The following is a 25,814-nucleotide window of genomic DNA, read 5'->3' as shown; positions in this document are numbered from 1 at the left end:
GTTGGAGGAAGGGGCGGATGCGAGAAGAGCATCTCCTCGCCGCGCAAAGCCCGTCTGCGACTGCAAGCGCATCATTGCGGCCATTATGTGAGCTTAAGCGAGGCGTGTTTGTCGCTGTAAGCTTGTTTGTGCGTAAAGAATATGATGCATGCGTATGCGTTTGTGTGCACAGTTTGGGGATCATTAATTAGGGGTGTTTCCCTGACTTCTCCTCCAGGACTTGTATAGCGTGCAGGAACAGACGCGGGCTCATTGGACTAAATGGCATTAGCACTTTGCTGGACTGCTGCCCTGGGGTCTTGTTACCAAAGCCCCTTTTGTTTTAAGTGGCAGCCTTGCATGAAGCCCCCTCGCCGCGAGTCCTTATCACGCCCGCTAGCCACTAACACCGTGGAATTTGCATTTCGGGATGGGAAGGTGTGCTGATAGTTTCCGTTTTTAATCATCTGTCTTGGGGCTAAATGTATGTTAGTCATATAGAGGGTCAAGCGTTGCATATTTGTCAGCCCCTTCCTCCCCTGAGGACGTTCCGGGGGTCCCAAGCTAACAATATGTTTCTGCTCCTTGTCTCCACAGCTCCCCCTACGGTCCGCATCATCCACTCGGGGCACGCGTGCAACGTGGAAGAGGAGCGACACACGGAGCGCGTTTACACCATCCGCGAGGGCGAGACTCTGGAGTTGAGCTGCCTGGTGACGGGACATCCTCGGCCGCAGGTGAGCCACCTGGCGTTGTGTCACAGCAGCGAGCTAAGATTGTGGAGACTGTGGCGTATCACACTGCAGCAGCCAGAGCGAAGACCCAGCAACGGGCTAAGACCTTTTTATGTTTGTTTCGATCCGAGAGGGCGTAAAGAAAATTTGGCGCCGCAACAAAGTTGTGTTCTTTGCAAACGTCACATAACCGTGATCGGTAGACAGGTGAGCTGTGATTGGTCGTTACCTGAGCAACGATGATGTCATTGAGAGGGGGTGGGGGGTGGGGTGCGCCCATCCAATCAGACCGCTCGCAGTTAAATGCCAGCTAACTTAGTCCATTTAGAGACAAATGTCAGCCGTCATCACATTTACAAACACTGGCAGAATGTACACACGCTAACCTTTTAAACACTCGCCCGACGTTGCTTCCAATTTGCTCGCCGGCACACCCCAAATCATGCGGGAACCGTGCTGTAAATCTTTACAGCAGCAAGCACATTTGCATTCATTTACATAACCCACCACCACCACCAATTTGGTCGATAGTACACATCCCAAGCATAGAGAATATTGATTTTTTTTTTTTGGATACTGCAAGAAAAATGTGAGGCTGCTTTTTAATTGCTGGCGAGCTAAGATTGTGGAGACTGTGGCGTATCACACTGCAGCAGCCAGAGCGAAGACCCAGCAACGGGCTAAGACCTTTTTATGTTTGTTTCGATCCGAGAGGGCGTAAAGAAAATTTGGCGCCGCAACAAAGTTGTGTTCTTTGCAAACGTCACATAACCGTGATCGGTAGACAGGTGAGCTGTGATTGGTCGTTACCTGAGCAACGATGATGTCATTTTCAGTCGACAGCAAGTGGCAAAATGGCCGCTAAGGACAGCTTTTCACTTGACTGCCCCTTTAACACCCTTTTAACGTCAGAGTATCCAATTTGCTCGCCGGCACACCCCAAATCATGCGGGAACCGTGCTGTAAATCTTTACAGCAGCAAGCACATTTGCATTCATTTACATAACCCACCACCACCACCAATTTGGTCGATAGTACACATCCCAAGCATAGAGAATATTGATTTTTTTTTTTGGATACTGCAAGAAAAATGTGAGGCTGCTTTTTAATTGCTGGTCATCACGTTATGTGTGTGTGTGTGTGTGTGTGTGTGTGTGTGTGTGTGTGTGTGTGTGTGTGTGTGTGTGTGTGTGTGTGTGTGTTCGAGTGTGTTCGAGAAATGTTGTGTTTATTTGTGTTTCTATTGGGCGGTTTGGGGAATGGAGCGAGGAAGCAACAAAACATTTCCCCTCCATCTTGTGGCCGTTGAACTTTTTGACACTTTGAACTGGCTCCGAAGCTCGTGACAAGTCCCGCTGGCTGTGTCTTTGAATGACCGGACGCCAACTGGACTCATCCCGGACATCCCTCAAAAGTCGGGACGGTTTTGTGGAGCATCCAGTAGCCCTCCCGAGGCTCGTTTTTGAGACGTCGACCACAAAATCCAAAGTGTCTGCAACCGGCGGAGTGCCGTGTTGAACATCAATAAGAGCTCGTCTGTTGTCCGGAATCAAGCGTCGGTTCGCCCGGCAGCAAAGTTGCGAGAGGATTTTAATTGAGTGGAGAGTGTGCACTTGATGCAAAGTCATTTGTGTTGGGACCAAAATGCCGGTGGAATTTTAAAAAAGCTGCTTCACGCCAATGTTTGGGGCTCGTGTTGATGTTGTCGCCACTCTATTCGGTTTTGTCGTCATGGATATTATTTTCGGAACTCGAGCTAGTCGCCCCCCCACCCCCCGCACGTAATTTATTTTCCAGACTAAGCACGAACCGTTTTGGCCGCCCATGTTTCTTTTTGAGGCTTTACCCTTTCAGTTTCGACTTCTGAGCGCCACACGGTTGCTTTTCTTCGCATGTTTCTTTTCGCCGTTCGACCTCCTCTTTTGGTCAATTGGTGTTTCTTTTCGGGGGCTCTTCCAAATCTGTTCCATCCACAGATGTTCTTTCCAGAGCTCGACCTGGTCTGGTTCATCTATTGAGGTTTTCTTTTCAGCATTCCACCTGTTCCTTTTTCATCTGTAACGTTTTTTTTTTTGCAGCATGTGTTACTTTTTGGTGCTCCGCCCGCCCTGTCTTATTCGTGGATTTTTCTTTTCAGAGCTCTGCACGGCCTGTTTGATCTGTAGATGGTTTTTTTTTTTTACTTTTCAGTTAGCTTCCCCCTTTGACATTCCTTTTCTCCGCTCGGTTTTGTTTGACCCGCTACGTCGCTTTTACCTGCTTTACCGATATGCTTTTCACCCATGGAAGGTATTTATTTATTTATTTATTTTTCCTTTTCCGACGCTCTACCTCATGAGTTTGACTTCATGAAAGCAATCACACGTTGCTTTTCAGTCTCCCGTAGCCGAGCAAAAAATAAAAAATAAATGGTAAACGTCTTCATCGGTCCTCTCTGCTTCGGACCGTTCATACTCGGATGACTTCTGCTCTTTGGCCGCCGCTCTCGTTAAAAAGAGTCGGCGATGATGAAGCCATCTGCCCTCGTCTCCTTTTGGCCTGGCTTCCATCCATTATGTCCACACGGCCATGTTTGACTACCAGCCTCATACAGCCTGCCACCGCACACTGCAAACACATTTTCTTTTTTTTTTTTTTTGTCTCCTACTGCGTCTTCTGTTTCAATTATTCTCCGTCCAGATTCAACTCACGCCGCCACGGGTCAGTGAGTACAAATAGGCCGACCTCTGGCCTTTTGGATATTTCACTCGGAGACAGACTTGTCGGCGTATGTGATCTGTTTCCCGAAAGTTCCCAAGACGCTTAGCCTTCGGCGGCGGTGTCAACAGATGCTTCCTTTATTTGAACGGCTAGTCAACCGTTCTTATTTTCGCGGCGTGCCTTGTGAGCGACCTCAAAAGGCGCAGCGCTTTACTCTCAACCTTCGCTCGCCATTCAACCTGCAGTGAAAAGACCCGGTGTTACAAAAAAAAAAAAAAAAAAAGGGAGATCACGAAAGGTAGCATTCAGCCTCAGCTACCTTTCCTCCATCAATGTTTCTTTTTCAGCGCGCTCGCCGCTCGGACTTTTTGTTTTCCGAGCTATGTTGTCCGTCGATGTTGCTTTTGTTCAATTTTCCATCTCGCCATAAATGTTTTTTTTTGTTTTTTTTTGTTTGTTTTTTTTTGACGCCCTTGTCTGTTTTAGTTTGGAGATGTTTCTTTTCAGCACTTTCCGTTCCGGCTTCTTTTTAAGCACTCAGCGGAATTTGATGCTTTTTCTTTCCCCCAAGAATGGTCGTCATCGATTTTTTTTCTTTCAACACTCTATCTGGTCATTTTCACCCCCCACCCCCCTCGTTTCTTTTCATTGCTGTTGTGTCCTTAAATATTTTCTATTCAGTGCTCTTCCTGGCCTCGCCATTGTCGTTTTCATCTCCTATTTTATCACCGTTTGTGTTTCACCCATTTCCGCCTCCGTCGCGCACCCGCACGACACCGCGCCGCCGACTCAACGGGTTGCAACTCGACGTATTTCCTGCACGTCGGGCCGCCGTGTGTTTTGATTTCCTCCTGACAAGTCGGGCATGTCCAATGGATATCCAGATCTCCATTGGGCCATGTCGCAAAAGGGTCGGGGCCGCTATTCCGTTAATATAGACCTGTCGTCCCCGTGCTCGCACTCTGTAATTTGCAACCCCCTCTCCGCCGTGTCTGATCGGTTGATTGTGATGCTCGGCCACAGTCGGCTGCGTGGCTGAGTGGCACGGACCGCCGTGGGGTGCCTAAAAGGAAACGCGGTGAGCAATTAGGGAAGCGTCACACGGCCGGGTTGAAGGGGGCGGGGGGGAGCGTTGCAGCAGGAATTATGGGAGATTCACCGGCAGCGGACGCGTGCTGCCGCATGCCGCGCCGCCATAAGAGCAGACGTCGGGCGCATTTCAATTAGCCCTTGCCGGGGCATCGCGGCACGCGCCGGCCTCAGCCGCCGCTCGGACTAATCTGGGCGGGCTTGCGCTTTCTTCATAAGCGAATGTTGATCCTTCTGTTACAATGTCGGAATTAAGTTGGGGTGGCATTGTCGACTTTACTGTTGCACGCAGGAAGGAAAGTGCTGTCATGCTTTGTGTTTTTTTTTCTTTTTTTTATAGCAGTGGTTCTCAAGCTGGGGTCTGGAGACGTGGCTTTTTATGAAGCGTGTCATGAATATTTAGGTTGAAATGTAAAAACAATAAATAATTCACATGGCATTTAGTGGTGCAAACGGGAATTATGTTTAATCGGATTTAGGATTATGTGAGGGGGTGTCCTTGGGGGGGAGGAAAAAAAAAACATGGACCCAAAAGGTTTGAGGACCTCTGTTTTACAGCACAGAACATACGTCCATCCATCAGTTTTCTGATCCGCTTTATCCTCACAAGGGTCGCGGGGGTGTGCTAGAGCCTATCCCAGCCGTCTTCGAGCAGTAGGCTGGGGACACCCTGAACCGGTTGCCGGCCAATCGCAGGGCACACATAGACGAACAATTATTCGCGCTCACACTCACCCCTAGGGGCAATTTAGAGTGTTCCATTAACCTGCCGTGCATGTTTCTGGAATGGGGGAAGAAACCGGAGTACCCGGAGAAAACCCACGCAGGCACGGGGGAGAACATGGGGCGGGGGGGGGGCAGTATCATAATAGCAAAAAGAAATAATAAAGCAGGGCTGCCAGTGTTGATGGGAAAAATGATGATGATGATCATCATCACTTGAATCTCGCCGATCCGCTCTCAGATCAAGAATGTTTTGTGATGCACGACTTAAAAGCCAAGAGGGTCAAACTGTTCTCAGCGGGCATCCTTCTGTCTGGTTCCAGGTGCTCCCATGGAAAAAACAACAACAACAAAAACAAATCAAAATAGCTTGAGGCGAAGAAAACTTCCCAATCTTACTTACTAGCCGGTTTCCTTCTGGATTTGAGATCCTTCTGTGCTTGTGCGAAGGCGATGCGGAAATTCCTAAAAACTTGTAATTTATGCCGGTCGAGTTCAACTTTTGCTGAACTCGCGCCGTTTCCACCGGTTAGCATCGATCATTTGCTGAGTTGGTGTTTTATTTTGTCTTTCTTCACTGCGCCGAGTGCTTTTTTTTTTCCCTCTTCGTGGCTTTGAATCAGGCCACGAGAAGTATTCTCTCTTCGGGGTGCTCATTTAGAGCCCTTTTTATTTTTAATGGTCACAGATGCTCTTAAATGTTGCTGTGGGACACGCAGAGTGTGGCGGGCACAGCGTTTGCTTATTGCACAAAAATGAGATTGTGGTCTGCTCGGGGAAGTCGGACTATTTGGAATTCAGAGACGCTTTTTTTTTTCCCCCGATTTGTTTCGTCCCTAGTTAGGATTATGAGTCATTTAGTTTCTGCAGGCTACTTATGTTTGTCCTTCAATTTCTTTTTTTTTTTTTTGCTGCTCTAAACTGTGTTTCTTATGTCAGTGGTTATTTTGACAAAGTGGTTTTGTTGACAAAGTTGATTTTTTTTTTTTTTTTTTTTTTTTGGGAAGGGCTGCGACCGTGACTGCTTTGTCAGCAAATCATTATTTTCTCGTCTCTACCCCGTCTGTTGCTTCTATAGGACACGCACTGTATAGCCGACTTGGTCACAACATTAGCCTCAAACAACTTCTCAACATACCGTCCTTTCGCCTCAGGCTCCATCTGATACAGGGCGACGTTATCAGGTTTGTAGCCAACCATCAAAGACGGTCCCGGTCCATGTCTACCTCCGGGTGGTGCCGTCAAGATCCCAAAACAAAAGAAACGGCAGCAGGAAATTCCCCCCCCCCCCCCCCCCCCGATGGCAGCGAATGCGGCGATATCCTTGTTCCATCCGATGCTATCTGCGTGGATGTTATCAGGATGTTGAGATGATGCGAGTATAGCATCCAGCGAGGACGGATCGGATTCTAATTTTGCAGACAGTCGTCAGTCAGATGCGATGCGAAGCTCTCCGGGCAAAAGTTAGTCCATCTGCGGCTTACTTAGGATGAGGCATCGACTGGAGCCTTACACCGGCTGCCTCCGAACGCGCTGGCCGAGCCCTCGGGCCACACTCATCACACTACCTGTTCATGCCGCGTGCTTTAATGAGGACAAGGGAGGGCCATGATGGAGTCAATTACAAGCCGGTGTTAGGGAGTATTGCTATTTCACCTTTCATTACACAGCCATGCCAGGGGCTAACGGGGTTCCCCGCCACTTAGTGAAAGCAAGCGCTGCTGTGAGGTTCTCGCGGGGGGGGGGAACGGCCAAGACGTGCAAGTTTTGTGTTTCTGGCAGTCCCGAAAACGGAATTTTCGATGTAACGTTGCCTGTGTTCTGTGTTTCCAGATCCGATGGACCAAGACGGCCGGCAGCGTGTCGGACCGCTTCCAGGATTCCAGCGTCTTCAACGAGACGCTGCACATCGCCAAGATCCTGAGGACGCAGGGCGGGCGCTACTACTGCAAGGCGGAGAACGGCCTCGGCTCGCCCGCCATCAAGTCCATCCGGGTGGACGTTTACTGTGAGTGAACGAAAACCTCGGTGCCGCCAGCTAGTAGCGACCTGCGGAAAAAACAAACCCCCCCCAAAAAAAGCTTTACTAGTGTGTTTGTAGCGTTCTAAAACACTCAACGGTGCAGCCAGCAGCGGTCTTTTTATAATGTTGTAACGTTTTAAGGTAAAGTTGCAAAAAATGGCGCCCTGAGATTGTTCCGTGGAACGTTCCGCGATGAGAGATGACATTGTTGATTTTTTGTGAAGTCTCAGCGAGCAGAGCGAGTCAAAGATGTTGACAGGTGTGGCAGGGGACGAATGCGAGTCAAGCCACTTTGACTCGGAAGGTTCTTAAAACTCATCTTTTGTCATCTCTGGGCAGCAGTCTGTACGTCTGTGTCTGTGCATGAAGATCAGCCTCTTATCCGCATCACATCACGACCCTTTTTTTTACCCCCTCCCTACTGCCACCTCGTACTTTCTTATTTGCAAGAGGTCACGTATCGTACTTCCTGGCCTAAACCCTTCACCTAACTCCAAATCTTTTATCCTCCCAATTTGGGTTTAGGGAATTATGTTTTAGGGTGAAGGTTATCGTCACAATAATCGAATCCTGAAATCCATCATTGGCTTTGGGGGGTAAAAAAAAAATCCTCTTCTCATTCTTCTTCCATCGGATGCCATTTTCCCAATACGAGTAAAGCCACTTTCATTGAGGGGGACGTTCCCAGCGGTCAGTTCTGTTCATCTCTGGGGGGGGGAGGAATCAAAAGAGGTCTTCCACTTCGCCTTGCTGACAGTTTGAGGTTGCTCCGGGGGACAAGTAAATACAAACCAGAAAGCTCTAATTGCGCTCCCAAGGGAGAACTTGAAGATGAACGCAACGTAAGCCATAATGGAATGAGTTGGCATGTCGGAGAGGGAATTTGCTCTCCATGCAAAGCGCAGCATGAATAAATCAAATATATATACGTGCGTGTGTATAAGTGAATGTAGATGTACGGTGTCAAGCCAAATGTGTGCTGGCGGTTGATTACTTGATTTTCGCAGACATCGTACGTCTTGAAAGGTAAATACATTTTTCGTCGTACGTCACTTCGAGTTGAACTCGGAATTGCGCGATTTTTCCGGGCGTTCAAAACAGAAAGGTACAAGCAAGAAATAGTTTGCGCACCCACACAATTGTTTTTTTTCCAAATATTTTTACCGCCACAGAAATAAGACACATTCGGGATTTTTTGGGGGGGTGAACATGTGAAGAATTTATTTAATCTTTTCCCGTTTCAAGAAGATGGTGTCTTTTATTTTGATTCATATTTGAACGCAAGGTGGACTTGCAATTTTTTTCTCGCCAATTTAATATGACGCCCTTGCATGTGGCCTTGCACGCTAGCTACTTCGCCCGAGCAATGTTGCCGTTGTCCCCTGGGGGTGACGCTAATTGGTGGGCTATTCTTAGCAGCTTTGCATGTACATTGTTTTTTGTTTTAATTCATTCACGCTAAAACTGCTGTTTTGTAGGCAGACCTCCTCAACAACAGCAATTTGATACAGGAGCATGTTTTTTTTATTTTTTTTCCATGCCGCGCAGAACATAGCTTTGGGAGTGATCATTCTGACATCGCAGACACCTGAGTGTCAGCTCACACACGTCTTTAATGACTCGCAGAACAAACTGGTCTGTTCCGGTTGTCTTGGAAGACCTTGGTTAGCATTGCATTAGCCTGTTTCAAGAAGCCAAGCTGCAAAAGACATAAAAAGTCTTATCAAATTGCCATGAGGAGCCCATATCAGGTCAGACACCCGTAAAACACGTTTTAGGTCCCAGTGGTGTCAAACTCATTTTTGTCGTGGGCCACATCATAGTTACGGTTTCCCTTGGAGGGCCGTAATGAATTTTGGGAAGCCATATCAATGTTTAATCACATCTACATATTGCATACACAGCGCACAACAAATTAATGGATAACATGTTTTAAAATCAGAAGTCAAGAATAATGACTGTTATTGTGGATTACATAAGACAATTTGAAATTTTGGTTCAAACTTTAGCAAGCATCATGGAACTTGACATGCTTGATTTGCTTTCGCGGGCCACATAAAATGACGTGGTGGGCCAGATCTGGCCCCCGGGCCTTGACTTTGACACCAGTCTTTTCGGAGGTTTTGCCGCCACCCCTTCGAATCCAGGCCCTTTGGTTTCGGAAGAATCACTTCCCAAGATTTTATTCATATATGCGGCTATTATTAGATCAAAGCCAGCTTCATAAAGGCGTGACTCACCATCACTAGAAATCAAAGGACATTTCGACGGCAAGATGGATGGCGGATGGAGGCGCGATGACACGGGAAGCCATCATTGACGCTGATAACCCAAGCCGGCGGCCCGCGGGAGCCCGATGATTACTCGACCGCCAACTCTGCGCTAACGTATTTAGTCCAACAAAGCGCATTTTCTACCTGCTGACACCTCTGTTGTTTGCGCTCCGCGGGGGGGACGGTCCGGAGCAAAGTTAATAAAACAAACTGGCCCCAACTCTTAAAACGGATCGATCCTGAGCTTATGGAGCTCCTGTTTTTATTTATTTATTTATTCCCCCTGCCAGGGGCTCATTTCGTTTGCCGTTTTCCTTTGATTTTGTCCGGCGTGCATTTTGCCGCAGCGGCTAATGTTTGGCTGATTGAAGAGGGCTTAAGAGTTGTGCGCGGGGGGGGGTAGCCGGCTCATTTCAGGCTCCGGGAGCCCATTGACCACTATAGCTCAAGGAGGTTTGCAGCGGCGAACGTGAGTTCCCGAAGGGGATCCGGTCAAAATGCAAACCTTTTTTTTTTTTTTTTTTCCAAGATGGAGCAGGGGGTGCGGGAGGTTTGGAAGTTAGTTTGACGGTGTGTTTAATCCACTTGATCTGTTTTATTGGCAGCGAGGGCGAGGGAGAAGCGAACGGACGCCGGCGAAGTGACGCCTGTCAAATTTGGCGCAATGCTGCATAATTCTGACGTCTTAGCGGGGAAACAATGCAAACGCAAAAGCGGTTTGTTTAGTCAAACAGAACTAATCCAAATGAGGAGTGACTATGCTCAGTGCACACATGCTTAACACTCGGTGTGGGAGGGGGGGGGGTCTTAACCCTTTCGGGGGACTGTGATCAGGTCACACAATGCATGAAAGGGTTAATTCCTGACGCTACATCTTCTTCTAATGCTCGTCCGGCGTCAACGACATGGCGAACTGGTGTGCATGCGCTACATTCGAGGACATTAAAATTCAGGCCCCAAAGCCGGTTTTGCTTCGCATCATGAATTTTTGTTGGCACGTCGACCATAATTGGACTCATCAAAAAGTCCCACGCTGTAAAAAATGAGCAGGAAGTAAGCAGTTCTGTTTTGCGTCAGCCACTTTTAGGTTCTTTTTGCTCGTTTCTGACGTTTGCAGGAGTCCTTCAAAGGCAAAGATGTCGTCGAGTTTGTTTTCAATTGCTACCAAACCCACAAAAAAAAAGTCTTGAGAAGCCATGCCCCAAAAGACGTAGGAAGTAGTTTTGATTTGAAGCAGCCATTTTGTCCATTTCCGCAGCTACTTAGCCAGACCTCGAGATATTATCCCATTTCTACCAAATTGGAACCTAATAAAAAAACAATTTTAATTCCGAACATGACATCTGTCAAGAATAAAACACAACCCAAAAAAAAAAAAACAACAACAAAAACACTGCAGATGTTTTTGCACGATTCCATCCTATTTTTGAAACCTTTTGGCGGGATCAAAATTTTTGACAGGCCCGCCAAGCCGCACCTTCCAAGTCTCCTGATAGATGTTGGAGAAGATGCGCGCAAAGCTTCTCTTAAGTGCTTTTGGATGTAAATGAGGGCGGCGTGATAAATGCGACGGCGCGGATGGAGTGATCCGAGCCTCGTCTGGATGCCATCCTACCGTGGATCGCAGCATTCCGCGTACATTATGGAAATGTTTGCTTAATGGAGGTAACGGCGCTTCACGACTGCCCATTAGTCCCTCAAGGACTTATCAGAGGATTGTCTCGACCTCACTTCCTCTTTTCTAATTGACTGTGTTTGTGTCCGATATGCTAATGAGATTAACGCCTGCATTTTGATTTATTTTTTATTTTTTTCCCCGCACTGGATTTTTACCCTCCATTTGTTCTACTCAGCATTTCGTTTGGCCTGGAATGACTCCAAATGACTTGCTGACTTTGATTTCTCATCCATAGTTTTAGAATTAAGCGTTGAAACAAGTTTTCTGCTTCGTTTGGGGTTTTTTTACATTGCATCTTTTAATCTGTTTGAGTTTCACGTTTTGTTCATTGTTATTATATGAATGCAATTAGTTTGTTGAATCTTTGTTTGTATCGTGCTTTGTTCACTTTTGAAGTATTTATGAGTTTAATCCTTTTCCTCATATTTTGTTTTTTAAATATTTGAGGGTTTATATTTTGTTTTTTATAATTTGGATTTTTTTCTGTTCTTTATTTTTTGTTTTGTTCATCTTTTTGCTTTTTGTTTGGTGTGGTTTTCAGTTTCATGTTTTTTTTTCTTTTTTAGTGTTTTGTGTGTAATTTGTTTTTATTCTTATGCTCTTAATTTTTTTTTTTTTTTTTTGTCCAAGTTGAATTTTGATTTTATTTTGTTCTATTTGTATTTTTTTGTCATCGTTATGACTCTTTGTTTGGTTTGTATTGATTTATATTTATTTTTCATTTGTGTTATGGTCATTGTTGTGTTTTTGTCCAAATTGAATGGCTGGCTGAATGGATGTTCTGTTTAGTCCATGGCTTAAAATTTCTACAGAATCCTGTTTTTTTTTTTCCCACTCTCAATACACAACAGTCCCTTTTTTTTGACCATCCACCCTTTTTCTTGGGGGCTTTTCCTGGAAGTGACTTCCTTCTGGCCTCAGTTGAGATTGGCTCCGGTTTCCTCCTCGCCTTTGCCTAATGAATAATTACAAGCTAGTCACGCGCGCTTGCGCTAGAGCGCATCGTAACTTCGTTCGTAGCAAAGCGGCGATACGCATTCATGCAGTTACGAGCCACTAAGTCTGCACCAATTAAAAGCGCATTAAAGGCTTCCCGCCTTTTTGTTGGTCAACATAATCTATTTGATGATGCACGCTAATGGAATAAAAGCACATTTATCGGCCGATCGCGATGCCCACTGTTGATGCGCATGCTGTTTGGGGAAAGTGGAGGAAGCGCTGCTTTTGGTTGTGGAATACTGCATTTCCGTAAATAATTGGCTGCGGGCGTTAATGTAGTCGATTGAAGCAGGAATTTATGTCAATGAGGTGTCTGGCTTGATAAAGTTTATGTTGACTGAGATGTGAACTGTGTTCTAATGGCTATTCTGGTTTGCATGGCTGCGAGACCACGCCGACGTCTTATTTCGTTGTTGATCGCACATTTTATGAAGTCATTCTTTGGAGCCTAATCTGTGAGTTATCATGTGATGCAGCTAGTTTTGCACCAGCTGCATGGTCGTAAGATTGTCACAATGTCTATTTTTTGGTTTGTAGTCAATTTGACTAAATTAGTCATTGCGTTTGCAGTTTAAGATGCGAGTTGTTTTCTTACAGCTCTAATGAGGTTTGCACTTGCTGCACAGGCATGAGACCCTGATGGTGTTTTTTTTTTGTCAGTTTTATTGATTCACTGTAATATGCAAAGCCTATCCATTCAACCACCCCCCCCCCAGCCCGCCACACCCCTCAACAGCCAGCTATGTGAACCGCTGCAGTACCAATCACCACGACCGCTAGTCAAGACAGTCCATGCGAACGCAAATGCGCATTTGCCAGCGACTTGCCACTTAATTCTGTTGACGCGGCTCCGTTTCTGTGCGGCCGCCATATTTGGGGATCCGACCGAGTCAGCGCTACCCCCCACCACTCCTCACCCCCTCCCTGCCCGAGGAGAGCCACATTGCCCAAGATATCTCGCTCACGCAGGTGGCGGCATCATCATCATCAGAGCGGGGCCTATCGTTCACGCCGACTGTTACAAAAGCACATCCATCCGCGGATAGACGTGGCGAGCGGGAGGAGCGGGTTATTGCGGAGATAGAGGTCAGTGCTGGCGAGATGGAAAATTACCTGCTTGGATTCATGTGTTCCATCAGCACGCCGGGTGGAAGTTATAGATCACTAATAGTGCTTATTAGCCTCTTGACCAGCATGGTGGTAATGCATTCGAGTGTGCGCGCGCTCAAACACACACACAAAGCTGTCCGCCGTATCACATTTAAGATTGCGGCCGTATGATTTCTCGACGCGTGACGCGCCAGTCGCTCCATTGCCGTTTGTCATCTTTAGCCGGTCTGTGCCGTGCATGAGCGTGTGTCATTTAGTCTAGACTGGCGTCGCATTCATGAAAGAGTAGCCGAGTGGACCATTGAGCAGAGTGCACTCTTGCGTTCTCTTCCTATTTACAGTATCTGCGGGGGTGGGGGGGAAAGTGTTTTTCTTGCGAGCGGTGCCAAAGACTCGAGTCGTTCGCTTGTGTTATTGGATCAGCAAATGCATGAAACCTTGAAAAGGACTATGAATGGAAACGATTTGAATGATATTCGGCGACGTAACTCGATGAGAAAACTGCGGCAGAGAACGCCGCAACTCCCCGAATTCGATTCAGCTTTGCACTTGCCGTCACACGGTGAGACTATGACGTGTCGATTTTGTCTGTCGTGTGTTTGACGAGTAAGACGTCACGCTTTTGACCGATATTGTGTCGTGCATAGTTCTTGTGACGTATCGCGGTTTTTCCGCAATTCATCGACGATCGCCGTATCTTGATATTAATCCCCTGGCACGGAACGCTCAAGATTGACGGCGTCGTCCGATTTGCGTTTTCTATTCTGATTCATCTCAGCGGATCAGACGAGCAAAAAAGAAAAACATCAAAGTAAGGAAAAAAGGGGGAGAAATACTGCGCTAGAAGAACACCCAAGAGGCGACAAAGGGAGAAGAAGAAGAAGAAGAAAAAGGTCTGCTGTCGGCGTGGTGCTGGCGTACATGAAAGGAAGTTTTGATGTGATAATGAAGCACCTTTCTTGAGTCCTTCATCCCAACCTGTCTGCCTATTTGTCCGACAAATGTTTTCGTAAGGCCCGCAAAAAAAAAAAAAAAGAAAAATCTACTCCTCCGGAATGAAAGGCTTTTTTTTTTCTTCAAAAGGTACGTGACTACCATTAAAAGCAACATTTTCACATCTTCTGGATTTCAGGCCATCCGGGCGTGACTACAGGAGCTAATTGCACTCATGCGGCGGCGTCCTTCCATAGCGGTACACGGGGGTGGAATATTATTTGGAACTCATCAACTTTTTTTCATCGCGCCGCAAATATTTCCATATTTCAAGATGGAAGCCATCCACTTCATCTTCGGCCCTGATTACTTTGCTCCGGAGCCAACTGATAACCATCTATGGGCATGTCAAAGCAACGGGCGGTGTCCGTCTGATCTAACAAATAGTCGGATACAAATTTTACAAGTGGAGTTCCTCAAGGAAATGTCTGAAGTCCTTTCTTTTTTTTTTTCCTTTCTGGAAATGTATTGGTAATGATCACAGGATAACAGACTATGATATTGCATAGCTCTAAGCGGACCTGTGTGTGTGTGTGTGTGCGTGTGTGTGTGTTGCAAACGGACTACAGGAAACAGAAGACAAGGCAGGCAGGCCAAGTTGTCTGTAATGAATGGTTGTATTTACTTTAAAAGCTACTGAGAACACCCCCCTCCCCACCCTCCGCGATCTCCCCCATCACCTCCCTCCCCCCCCGTCAAAGGTAATTGCTCTTACCTGAGATGCCGTAATGGATCCTGGATGAAGTATTGACCAGTGCTAGATTTTGATTAAGGGGCTGCAAGGGGCAGAACACGTCTTTAATGAAACGCAAGGAATCAGCATTCCTTGGCAGAGGCATATGTTCATCCTCTCCCTTGTGTTGCCTCCCCCACCGGTGACATCAAAAAATAGAGTTCAAAAAGCGAAGCGAGATGACCCGGTAGATGGGTTCTTTGAAACGGCGCCGATTAGCATGTTAAAGGACTCTAGGCCGCCGCCTGGTTAAGGTGATTACCTTTTCAATCCATTCAATCAGCCGAGAGTGCCTTTTCCCTCAAATGGCTGACCATTCTGTGTCAGCACAGCAAACGGCGAAAAAGCCAGCGAATTGATGAGTGGACGAGGACTCAAGTCGAGCCGTCTCACGCCGTCCACATTTCGATTGGGACTTCAACGGGAACAGAAACTATTGCTTTGAACATGGGAAAAGCGGGTCTTTGGTGTTAAAACTTGAAACCCTGACAACGGCATTCCCGAAGCCAGCAAATTTGCGTGTCGACCCCCCGCTTACTCCGTCTCAGACTCACACAGAACGGCAACAATTGCATTTTCAGCAGGCCGAGAGCAGCGAGTACTGTGAAATTCCCGTCGAGGCGGGCAATTCACCAATTGAATACCTGTTCCGTCTCACCTTTTGTGCTATTAGCATGACAGGCTCGGGGAAGTCATATTTCACACCCCGATCCCTAATAAGTCTGGAACTGGCAAATTCACGGGTCAACTTCGTAAGGAAGGAAAATGACAGTCTTCCGCGGGCAGTGCGACAGGCGCTTGAGTGCGTCCTGAAGGTCAAGTCTAATCGGAACAGGTGCCACGTGTAGCATCGACTGAGGGCTTCCCAATCCAGCAGGCGCAGGAACCCGGTAACCGAAGCTTGTTCCACCCTGTTGATCCTCTGCTCCATATTTTTGTTTCCAGATCTCGATGAGCCGGTGGTGACGGTGCACCAGAGCATTGGGGAGGCGAAGGAGCAGTTCTACTACGAGCGGACGGTTTTCCTACGCTGCGTGGCCGTCTCCAACCCGCCGGTTCGCTACAGCTGGCACCGCGGCCGCGAAGTGCTGACCCAGGGCTCGGACAAGGGCGTGGAGATCTACGAGCCCTTTTTCACGCAGGTAAGACAGACGCGGCGCGGTGCGGACAAGTCAGAGTTGTAAAAAATGTTCTCAGCTGTTATCAGGTTACAAGTTGCATGAAAAGGTTGAAATATTTTTACATTTCCTGAAAAAAAGAATAGTTTTGGAGGTGTGAGGATCCTGCCTAGCAGTCGTGACGATATGCTAATCGCCGAATTTAGCATGCGGAATGTGATTAATTAAACCGGAGATGAATTCCGGTGGCTGATTTTATATCTGAAAGGCGGGTTGGAGCCGCACTGCTGTGCGTAACCGGGCCGAGGAGGTGCAGGCAGAACGAGAGGTGACGGGGGTGGGATGGGGAGGTTTTTTTTGGGGGGCGGGGGGGGACTGGCCTTTTCCACCCTCCTGTAAACATGTTTGAAATGCCACCAAGGAAAATGATCGCGACAGATCGCGTATTCAGCAATGCCATTTTGGAGGCTCTGAATGAGCCAACACTCAGGAGGGCTTAAATCAAACAAAACACGGCTTTTATGTGCTTTCTGGCCGCCCTCGGAAATTCTTCTCATTTCATTTTTTTCCTCCAATCCCAAGGCAAAAATCGGCCGTCTAGGCTATTGTATGTCAAGGCTCCACTCTCCAACTACTGTGCGCCCGCCCCCAATAACTACTGCTGCTGCTTTTACTGCTGCCACTAATAATAATTAAAGCCAAATCTGTTTTCCTTGGCTCAAAAGCATGCGTGTGCTCAGAAAGAGCGGCGGCCATGTTGCGCCCGACTCTTGTTTTTAATCCACGCTCACCCCCCTCACTCTCAAAGCAATGGAGTCAGCTAGATCAAAGGTTCACATCCTCATCACAGGCGTCCGGGCCGCGTAGGGGGTGAGGGGGGAGGGCGGAGGATAATGGCTGACAAGCCCAGCATGCTGCTTCAAGGGAGAGGAACCCCTGCAGAGTCCATCAGCGTTGCTGGAAAATGGTGGCGGGGCTCATTGTTGACTCAAGAGTCATCTCCACGTCTGGATAATGCCACGTGACGCCATCCTACGCCGCAGTACATTCATATGATTATTCCCCGTCCTCCCCCGTGTAAATAATACCCCCCGTCGCGACCGTCTGCTTTGGTGTCCCGGCACACGTTTGCATACCGCTGTCGCGGTTGTGGTCCGAGCTGCAGGGAGAAACGAAGATCTTGAAGCTGAAGAACCTGCGGCCGCAAGACTACGCCAACTACAGCTGCGTGGCCTCCGTCAGGAACGTGTGCGGCATTCCCGACCGCAGCGTCATCTTCCGGCTCACCAACAAGACAGGTACCGCCCTCGTCTGAGCCTGCCGCCATTTCGTCTGACGTACGAATTCGGCAATTGGCAGCCGAATGTAACGTACGGAGCCCGATCACATTGCGATGTGCTTGCTATCTTGACAGCCTCGCCGTCCATCAAACTGCTGGTGGAGGACCCCATCGTGGTGAACCCCGGCCAGACGGTGTCGCTGGTGTGCATCACCACCGGCGGGGAGCCGTCGCCGCTCCTCACGTGGCTCAGCGCCAACGACAGCCTCCCACAGAAGAGCATGGTGAAGGGCGGCACGCTCACGCTGCCGGCCATCAGCTCGGACGAGGCCGGCGTCTACAGTTGCGTGGCCAGCAACAACGTGGGCAACCCGGCCAAGAAGTCCACCACCATAATTGTCCGAGGTGAGTGGAAACTTTTTTTATTTTTTGTTTTAATTCACCCCTCAGAGCCAGTTGCACTTTGAAACTCCAAATTGGGTATGCATGTCAAAATGAGTAGACCCACAAAAAAAAAAAAAAAAATGCTACCTGGCAGAAAGTTCTCGCCAGATTAATGCCAATCTCCGTTCTTCTGTCTAATACACGTCATGCACATATTTGGTTGCAATTGGACAAACTTCTCTCGGAAAAGTTTGTCTTTGAAGGACATGTGCAAGTGACCACAAAAAAAAAAGACTTTGTTTTTTTTTTCAAGCACTGGTTTCCTGTGGGTGTACTTCATGACAGATTTAATTTTGCTAAATCACGCCGGTTTGCAGAGGGCTGAATTTTCTGCCATTAAACTTCGCCGTTCTCACACCCACACCAAATTGAAGATCTTTCGCAAAAGCAATGCCATCCGCCATCTGTTGAGAATTGACGTCAAAGTTTTGGGAGCAATTGAACAAAATCTCTCGGGCAAGTTTTTGAAGGACCGTTGGGAGTTGGCCACATGATGAAAAAATATTGACTTCATTTCTTGGATCTCTCCCCCACAAAGAACATCTGTAAGATGATTGTGCGTTCGGCTCCTATTTTGGTCGTTTCACCAAGACCGGCGTCTTAAGAGAGTCCCTCAGAACCATCAAGCCGAGCATTAATTATTGAAATCCCCCCACAAAAACAACAACACTCTGGGAAACCCTCTTTGCATTCGCCCGCTTTCCCCAAATCCAACTTGAGCAGATTGGCTGACTTTCATGTTCCTGAACTTGTGCTTCTCCCCCCCCCCCCCCCCCCTTGCCGAGAACGCCGCTTTCATCTACGAGATTACTTCGCGGGGTCGCCTCGGTGCTAAACTAAGCCCGCGTGCGGAAAGGCGTTTTATTTATGCAGCTGTAAAGTCTCTGGCATGAAAATCAAATCATCCACCAATCACATCTGGTCGCCCCCCCATTCCCTTCTCCGCACACCCCCCCCCCTTCTGACAGATAACCCCTCCACTGTATTGTGCCGCTCGCCATATCACTGACGACTTTGGAGGCCGCCGGCTTATTTGTATTAGACAGAAGATGTCGGGTGTCACCGCCGGCGATGGCTGCAGTAAATATTCCGTTCTTATTGATGTGCCGTTGCACACGGTTGAACTCGCAGACGGTCTTCGGCTTTTCTTCAGCCGTTCCTTCTTAAATGTGAGCACTCGGCGGGCCGCTATATGACGCAAGGTGGAACGATTCGGCTAGATATGAGATACTCACATCTTTCTTGTTCCACTCCCAGTACATATTATTAGATAGTATTTTTATGCTTCTATGTTGTCCAACTTGTAATTTGAGCCACACAAGCCCGTGTTTACGTGAGGCTTTATCTAAAAAACAAGAATAGCCATTTGCGAGTGCATCTTAATGGCTATTTAACCTTTCCGACGATTGGACGTCTTGTGTTTCATTCGGCCGCGGCGGCGCGGCGCGTTTCGAGGGGCGAGGCGCTTAGTCTTGGCTTCATTTTCCGTAAGATTTAGTTTCCCTGCTAATACGCACGGGCGGTGACAAATGGCGGCACGGAGGCGCGTGTGCAAGCGCGCCAGCACACACACACACGCGCGTACGCAAACAAACAGCGATATCTGGGGAGTGGACGTTCTCAAGTAAAATTGCTTTGCAAAGAAACACGAGCTCTAAATTACATTCTGACAGTAACGCATCTTCAGTGATAAATTGCGAGACCTCAGTTTAGTGGGTGTCAAAAGATTACGTTGTTTTTTTTTTTCCCCCTCTCGCAGTCCGAAAGAGGCGAAGGAAAGGAGAAAAAAAAAAAAGCGCAGGTCTGAGCTGAAGTGAAGACAGCAAAAAGCGGGTTGAAGCGATTGGAGGAAAGATGTAAGGAAGCGTGACTAAAAAGAGCTTTAGAGGGAAAAGTAAGGAAGTTAGGATAGAAAGAAATATGGGAGCAACAAAGTCCAGGATGTCACAAGATGGGCTGCCTGTCATTGAACGAGACCAAACGTCCACCAAACGTGGCCAAATGAATAGCGGCAAATAACTACTTTTGTCCACCTCGTCATGGGACTTTTCTACGGTTTGGATCCGCCACGGCGGTGGTTCACTTCTCGAGATGTGGCTTCACGCACGCGTTTTTCCCGTGCGTGGAGGGGAGAAACGCAACATCAAAGCCAGCAAATCGAAGCACAGCAGATCATAGCATCATAGCATTGCATTCTGATCAGCACCGCTTAATTGACTGCCCCGCAGAGTGGATGTCTTGGTGGCGGCGTTGTTGTGTTTTGTGTCATATATCCATTTCCTCTACAGAAGACGCTCGCTCGCCTGTTCAAATACAAGCCGTTTTTTTTTTCCCCCTCGTATAGCAAAATCACTACTTTTTATCATTCATAAAGTCAAAGAAATTCCTCAAAAGGACGCAGTCAGTAAGCGGGAGCGGACGCCAGCAGCCTTGCTGGGAAGGCCGAGGCCCTGGAAGGCTGTGTGGCTGGTGGGACAGTATGGCCGGGAATGCGACCATCTGCTTGTGTGGGCGTGCCTGTGTGTGCGTGTGTGTGTGTGCTGTGTGTGTGTCTAGGGCTTCTCAAGGACGGGTGGGTGGGCATAACATGCCGAAAGGCTGCAGGGGCGACGCCGTATGCTAAGTAAGCACCCCAAAATAAAAAAATAAACAAACAAATGGCTGCCGATGTGACAGAGCTCAATGATGCTCTTTGACACATCCAAAAACACACACACACACACACACACACACACACACACACACACACACACACACACACACACACACACTTTTCCTCTCTACTATGTTGTTTGCAAACAAGTTGTCCGGCCGTGATGCCCAGCACCGGCCGGAAATTAACATCTTGTCCCCAAAAAAATCCCAAATGGCCAACCCCGCCCCTGTGTAACGCGCAGACGTGGGAGCCAACCCTGCTTTGCAGTGGACACATGGTAGTTTATTTTTAAGCGCGGCATGAGTTTGGATATCCTTTTTCCTCCCGGCCCAATTTATTATTTTTTTTCTGGCGTAATCGCCGCCGAGATTTCCATTCATGAATGCGGACCCCTTTGACACAAACGGTGCGCCTGAAGCTTGAAAGCCACAATTCCGACTTTCATGCCTCCGTTCGCGGCCTTGGCTTTTCCCGAAGCGTTAGCGTGCATGCAGAGGGCGATCGTGGCAGAGATGAAAGGCGGGCGCACCTGGCCGATGCCCGTCGACCCAGTTACAAGTTTAACCTTGAGGAAGGAGGTGAGAGCAACGTCCATCTGGCCCGCGAAGAGGCCGGTCCTGTCTGGCATGCTGATATTTTTTTTTTCCGCCGGAAGAGCTACGGGGCTGCCGGCTGTGAAGACGAACGGACGGCAAAGAGTGAGAAAAAGAGTCGCGGGGGGGGGGAATAATGATTCATCCTTTTCACACAAAAGCCAGCGGAATTCATTAGAGCCAGTGGAGGGAAAAGCACATTGGAACGTCCTCTCTCATTTGCATGTGGCCACATCAGCCATGCTGTTGTGTTCACTTTTTTTTTCTTACCGCTTATTGCAAATTATTTTTAACGGAATGTAAGTAAACACTGACATAAAAAATTGCGTGACCCATTCAAGAAAACTAGCACAAAATAAGACAATTAATTGTTGATGTTATGATGATGTGGCTCAATTAAGCTTTCATTGTTGTGTGACATGAGTTGAGTTTTTCCGATTTCTATTTATAAGGTGTAGTTTTGATTTTGTGATAAGGGGAGCAAAAAATCGGAATCAAGACATTTTGATTATGAGGCGTGGCCACGGACGCCTGCCAGCCAATCAAAGACGACCTGTGGGCGCCTACTTAAGCACCCCTCCTACCATCATCACGATGTTCTTCACTGCATCAGCTCTCACTTCGGGACCAACATGACAAGGCGATGCTAGGAAGACGGTTCGTGTGTGTGTGTGTGTCTGTGTGTGTGTGTGTTGTGTGTGTGTGTATGTGTGTGCGCGAGACAAGACACTCCCCCGTGGTGCTGTTGTGTTGCACCTGTGTGACATGAGTTGCCGAAGCCTTTCTGTGTAATCATTTGACACTCCCCATTACTTCCACAAGCAAGCACGCAAGCTCACTGCGAAGCGTATCGGCGACAGAAGCGGGATCTCAAAATAGACTCGGTATGACTCATCGCGACAATTAGCGTTCCAGTGGATTTTGACACGAGGTTGCCCCGCAATGTTGTGCCTCGTGTGTTCTTTATGCTGCACAGAAGCATACTCGGCGACAGAATTCGGATCCGGTACGTTCAATGGTGAAGTTGGCGTCTTTAATGGCGATTCATTTAATTGGATTCTCATATGTGGTCGCCCCGCGATGTTGTGTCCTGTGCGTGCGCTTCCTATTGTGTTCTTTGCCCTTTATAGGGCACAGAGTCATGTTTGGTGTCAGAAGCGGGATCTCATTTTTCTCACCGTGACGTTGGCGTCAAGCTAATTTCTGTAAAGTGACAACATGGGCGATCGTAGAGTTGTCGACGATGTTTGCTTGCCTTCTTGCGGTGATGTTCTTTGCGCCTCGCGGTGTGTGGAAGCGGGATCCAGTTATGTGTCACCAGCTGGCATCTTCGAGCATGACTATGTGTTGCAGTTGGAGCCGACAAACAGTCGTCCCACAATGTTGCCTTTGAACTCTGTAAGGCATGGGAGCATATTTATAGTGAGATCCAGTTTCTGTGACATGGAAGCATATTTGGTGTCAGAAATGGGATTTCAAAAAAGATAGATTGACGCGATTTATTTGACGCCTAATCCTCGAAAGCTCGCGTGGGCAAACTGTACAGTTTTCATTGAAAGAAATACTAATTATGTTGTTGTTTTTTGTTTTTTTTTCATTAAACACAAAATCTAGCTCTATGTTTACTTTGTACTTAATCCTCACTGTCTGAAGTTTCAATTTAAGTTTAGCAAGGTCTGTAAGGTTAGTCGAGTTTGTTCTGTGTGTGCGCATTGAGCAAAATACACCGGTGAAAAATTCGTGATGTTGTGGAAAATTGTCCTACAATTGTCAGAGTCGCAGGTTTATCTCTGCAGCAAATGGGAAAGTTCTGTTTTCCGACCGAGTCCTCATTAAAAATTCATGCAACTTTTTTTTTTTGGCCAGGAATCGGTTATCAGAAAAGGGCGGTGGGCCCAAAGACGAAACACCGACGCCCGATAAAGTCTACCATGCGAGCACTCGTCACCTGGATGTGTTTTATTTTCACGTACGCTGAGCTGAGCTGAGCGGTCCGGCAAAATGTGTAGCCGTGCCAACCTATCTCGCTCGTACACGCATGTTGTCAATTTGCAGGAATGCCTCCTCGCTATCCAATATTTATGCTTTGATAAAATGGTTGGAAAAGGAGATTTGAATGAAGGGGATGTGGGGGGAGCAAGATGTGAGTCAAATTTGTATAAAACATCTGCATGGAGTCGCCTCTGAGCCAGGGAACTAGTTTGCTGCCTAAACGGGCTGGGGAAGGAATGGGAGCCTGAAGATTGATGGATATTAATTAGATAAGAGTTTTGCCAGTTTTAAAGCATCTTTATTGAAATCGAATCAGTTTTCATTTTAAAACCAATTTTCATCAAGGTTAAAAATGTTTTTTGTTTTTTTTCCCCGTAGCATTGAAAAAGGGCCGCTTCTGGATCACTCCCGACCCGTACCACAATGACGACAACATCCAGATTGGTCGGGAAGTCAAGATATCGTGTCAGGTAATATAGAAAAAAAATAAAATAACGTTTTTGAACTGAGAAAAAAAAAAATTGTGATTCAAGCTTTCATGTGTTTGGTAGGTGGAGGCCACGCCCCCCGAGGAGCTCACCTTCAGCTGGTTGAAGAACGGCCGCGCCCTGCGCAGCTCGGAGCGCATGGTCATCACGCAGACGGATACGGACATCTCGCCCGGCACCACCAACCTGGACATCATCGACCTCAAGTTCACCGACTTCGGCACGTACACGTGCGTGGCGGCGTTGAAGGGCGGCGGCATTCCCGAGATCAGCATCGACGTCAACATCTCCTCCACTACTGGTGAGCCTCAGATGCCGCCGTGAACCCCCCCCCCCCCTCCCCGTGTTTCCAAACTCACTCACTCATCAATCGCAAGCAATCGACTCCCATTGTGCTGCTCCGACTGGTATGTGTGTGTGTGCCTTGGCCACCAGGAGGCAGCGTAATACATACTGCTGTCTGACAAACTTTGTGCTCGTGTCAATGACGATGCGTTAATCCACTTTGTGTCACGACATCCCGACGCCATCTCCCTCCATCGGGACGACTTTATTCCGAACAAAAAAGTTGTTTGAAGGGAGGCTGTGGGAAAACCAAATAATCAGCTGTCAACTGTCTTGATTGTCTTTTGTGTTCGTTCTTAGCATCAGTCAATCACATCTCAAAGGGAGTTGAATGGAACAAAACACTGAGCCAGTTCGCTTGCCTCCCGCAAGCTTTGTGCTGTTGTTGAAAATAGCATCGTTAGCATTAGCACTTGTAAGGGGACATTTGCGCAGAGTATATTCAATTCGAGCTGCTTTGATGCCTAAACGGGCTGCGGAAGGACTCGAAGCAGGCAGTTTGGCACAAGCACTACTTAAAGGGAGGATGGGGATTTGTGTCGAGTCTTGAACTCCGTCAAAGAGGTTATGTCGTCTTTAGCAAGATGATGTACAGAGAGTAACCTCGGGCCCGGAAACTTTGCTGAAGGCTAAGTAGGGTTAGCCTTCACATTTGTATGACAAGGACGGAATCTGTTTGACATTTTTCTTCATTTTTTTTGCCATGAATAATGAAACGACAACACGGTTCATACCAAATGAATTCAGTTCAAGTGGCTTTGCTGGAGGAATTAAAAAAAAAGGACTTAAAAGTTCAAGTTGCGCGAAAGCTTCATGGAGAAATTATGGAGATTCGTCGAGGCCCATTTTGAATGCTGAAAGCCTCCGACATCCTTCGCTTCTGCCTTCTCGAGCAAGATCATGCTCGAAACCGGCCACACCAAATTTGGTGGAAGGCTAAGTGGGGTTAACATTCGCATTCGCTTGGCAAGAAAGGATATTTATCCTAATTTTTTTAAATGAATAATGCAAAGCGGGCTGCCTGAAGGGGCTGCGAAAGGAATCAAAACGAGGAGCTGAGAAGACCTTGTCTTGGCTACATAAAAACAGGATGAAGTTTAGGCCACGTCATGGTCATTCATGTTTTCTATTAAAACCCACAAAAAAATTATCGTACGTTTTACAAAGTATATCGCCTGTTTTCACGGGGGTGGATCTGTCTCATGGTAATTATGCTCCCCGTAAGAACCAAGTCCTATGAATGACAAAATACAGTTTTGTGCTATTTGGGATCGTTCAGCCTTGGCGGAGGTCTGGTTTTTGCATTCATGTGCCATTAGCCTTTTTTTTCTTTTTTTATCTTTTGTTTTTTTTTTTACGTTTGACAAACACAATGCTGCATCCCGGGCGCACCTCACCGCCAACATGAAAGCGGCACGTCGACCTTGGCGGGCATAATTATTCTTAGATAATCCTTTGATAATCCCCGTGCTCCAAAACTGCGAGATCAATTGTACCTGCCAAGAAGAAGAAGGAAAAAGAAGTTTGCTCATTATCTTTTAAGTAGTGCAGTCTGTGGGCTGCAAATAATGACTCGAGTGTGTTGTCGTCGAGCCGAGTGAAGGGCTTAGATCACGTTGTGCGTGGAGACTGAGCGAAGGGATGTGAGCATTCCAACAGAAGCAGATTTGGGGTCTCATCATGGCGACATGCTGGAAACACATTTTCCTGCACAATATTTGAGATGATTATGTTATATGGTGATGGCGTCTTTAACTGGAATTTGATTTTTTTTTTTTCTGTATATCTGTCGTGGTGGAGAAAGAGCTGAGCCGATGAGGTGGCTCTGGCATCTGGTTACGATGCCATCCGGATGCCTCCTTGGT

General features: G+C 47.5%; 1 protein-coding gene across 3 annotated transcripts in view; it reads left to right on the top strand.

Annotated features, from left to right (window-relative positions):
• Window positions 1-25,814, top strand: part of LOC109531017 (MAM domain-containing glycosylphosphatidylinositol anchor protein 2) — a 102,836-nt gene that overhangs the window by 40,169 nt on the left and 36,853 nt on the right. For 2 of the 3 annotated variants that reach the window (XM_019895027.1, XM_019895025.1), the window contains exons 3-9: window positions 577-716; window positions 7,059-7,233; window positions 15,980-16,176; window positions 17,318-17,450; window positions 17,567-17,836; window positions 23,495-23,586; window positions 23,668-23,905. In XM_019895027.1, coding sequence (XP_019750586.1) covers window positions 577-716; window positions 7,059-7,233; window positions 15,980-16,176; window positions 17,318-17,450; window positions 17,567-17,836; window positions 23,495-23,586; window positions 23,668-23,905 — 1,245 coding nt within the window. Of the gene's footprint in view, window positions 1-576; window positions 717-7,058; window positions 7,234-15,979; window positions 16,177-17,311; window positions 17,451-17,566; window positions 17,837-23,494; window positions 23,587-23,667; window positions 23,906-25,814 lie in introns of all 3 variants that reach the window. The other variant, XM_019895026.1, reaches the window with a different exon arrangement.

The sequence above is a fragment of the Hippocampus comes genome, unplaced genomic scaffold (assembly GCF_001891065.2).
Source record: "Hippocampus comes isolate QL1 unplaced genomic scaffold, H_comes_QL1_v1.1 scaffold8, whole genome shotgun sequence".
Lineage (NCBI taxonomy): Eukaryota > Metazoa > Chordata > Actinopteri > Syngnathiformes > Syngnathidae > Hippocampus > Hippocampus comes.
The sequence above is the reverse complement of the archived record's forward strand: the minus strand, read 5'-3'. Positions and strand labels throughout refer to the sequence as shown.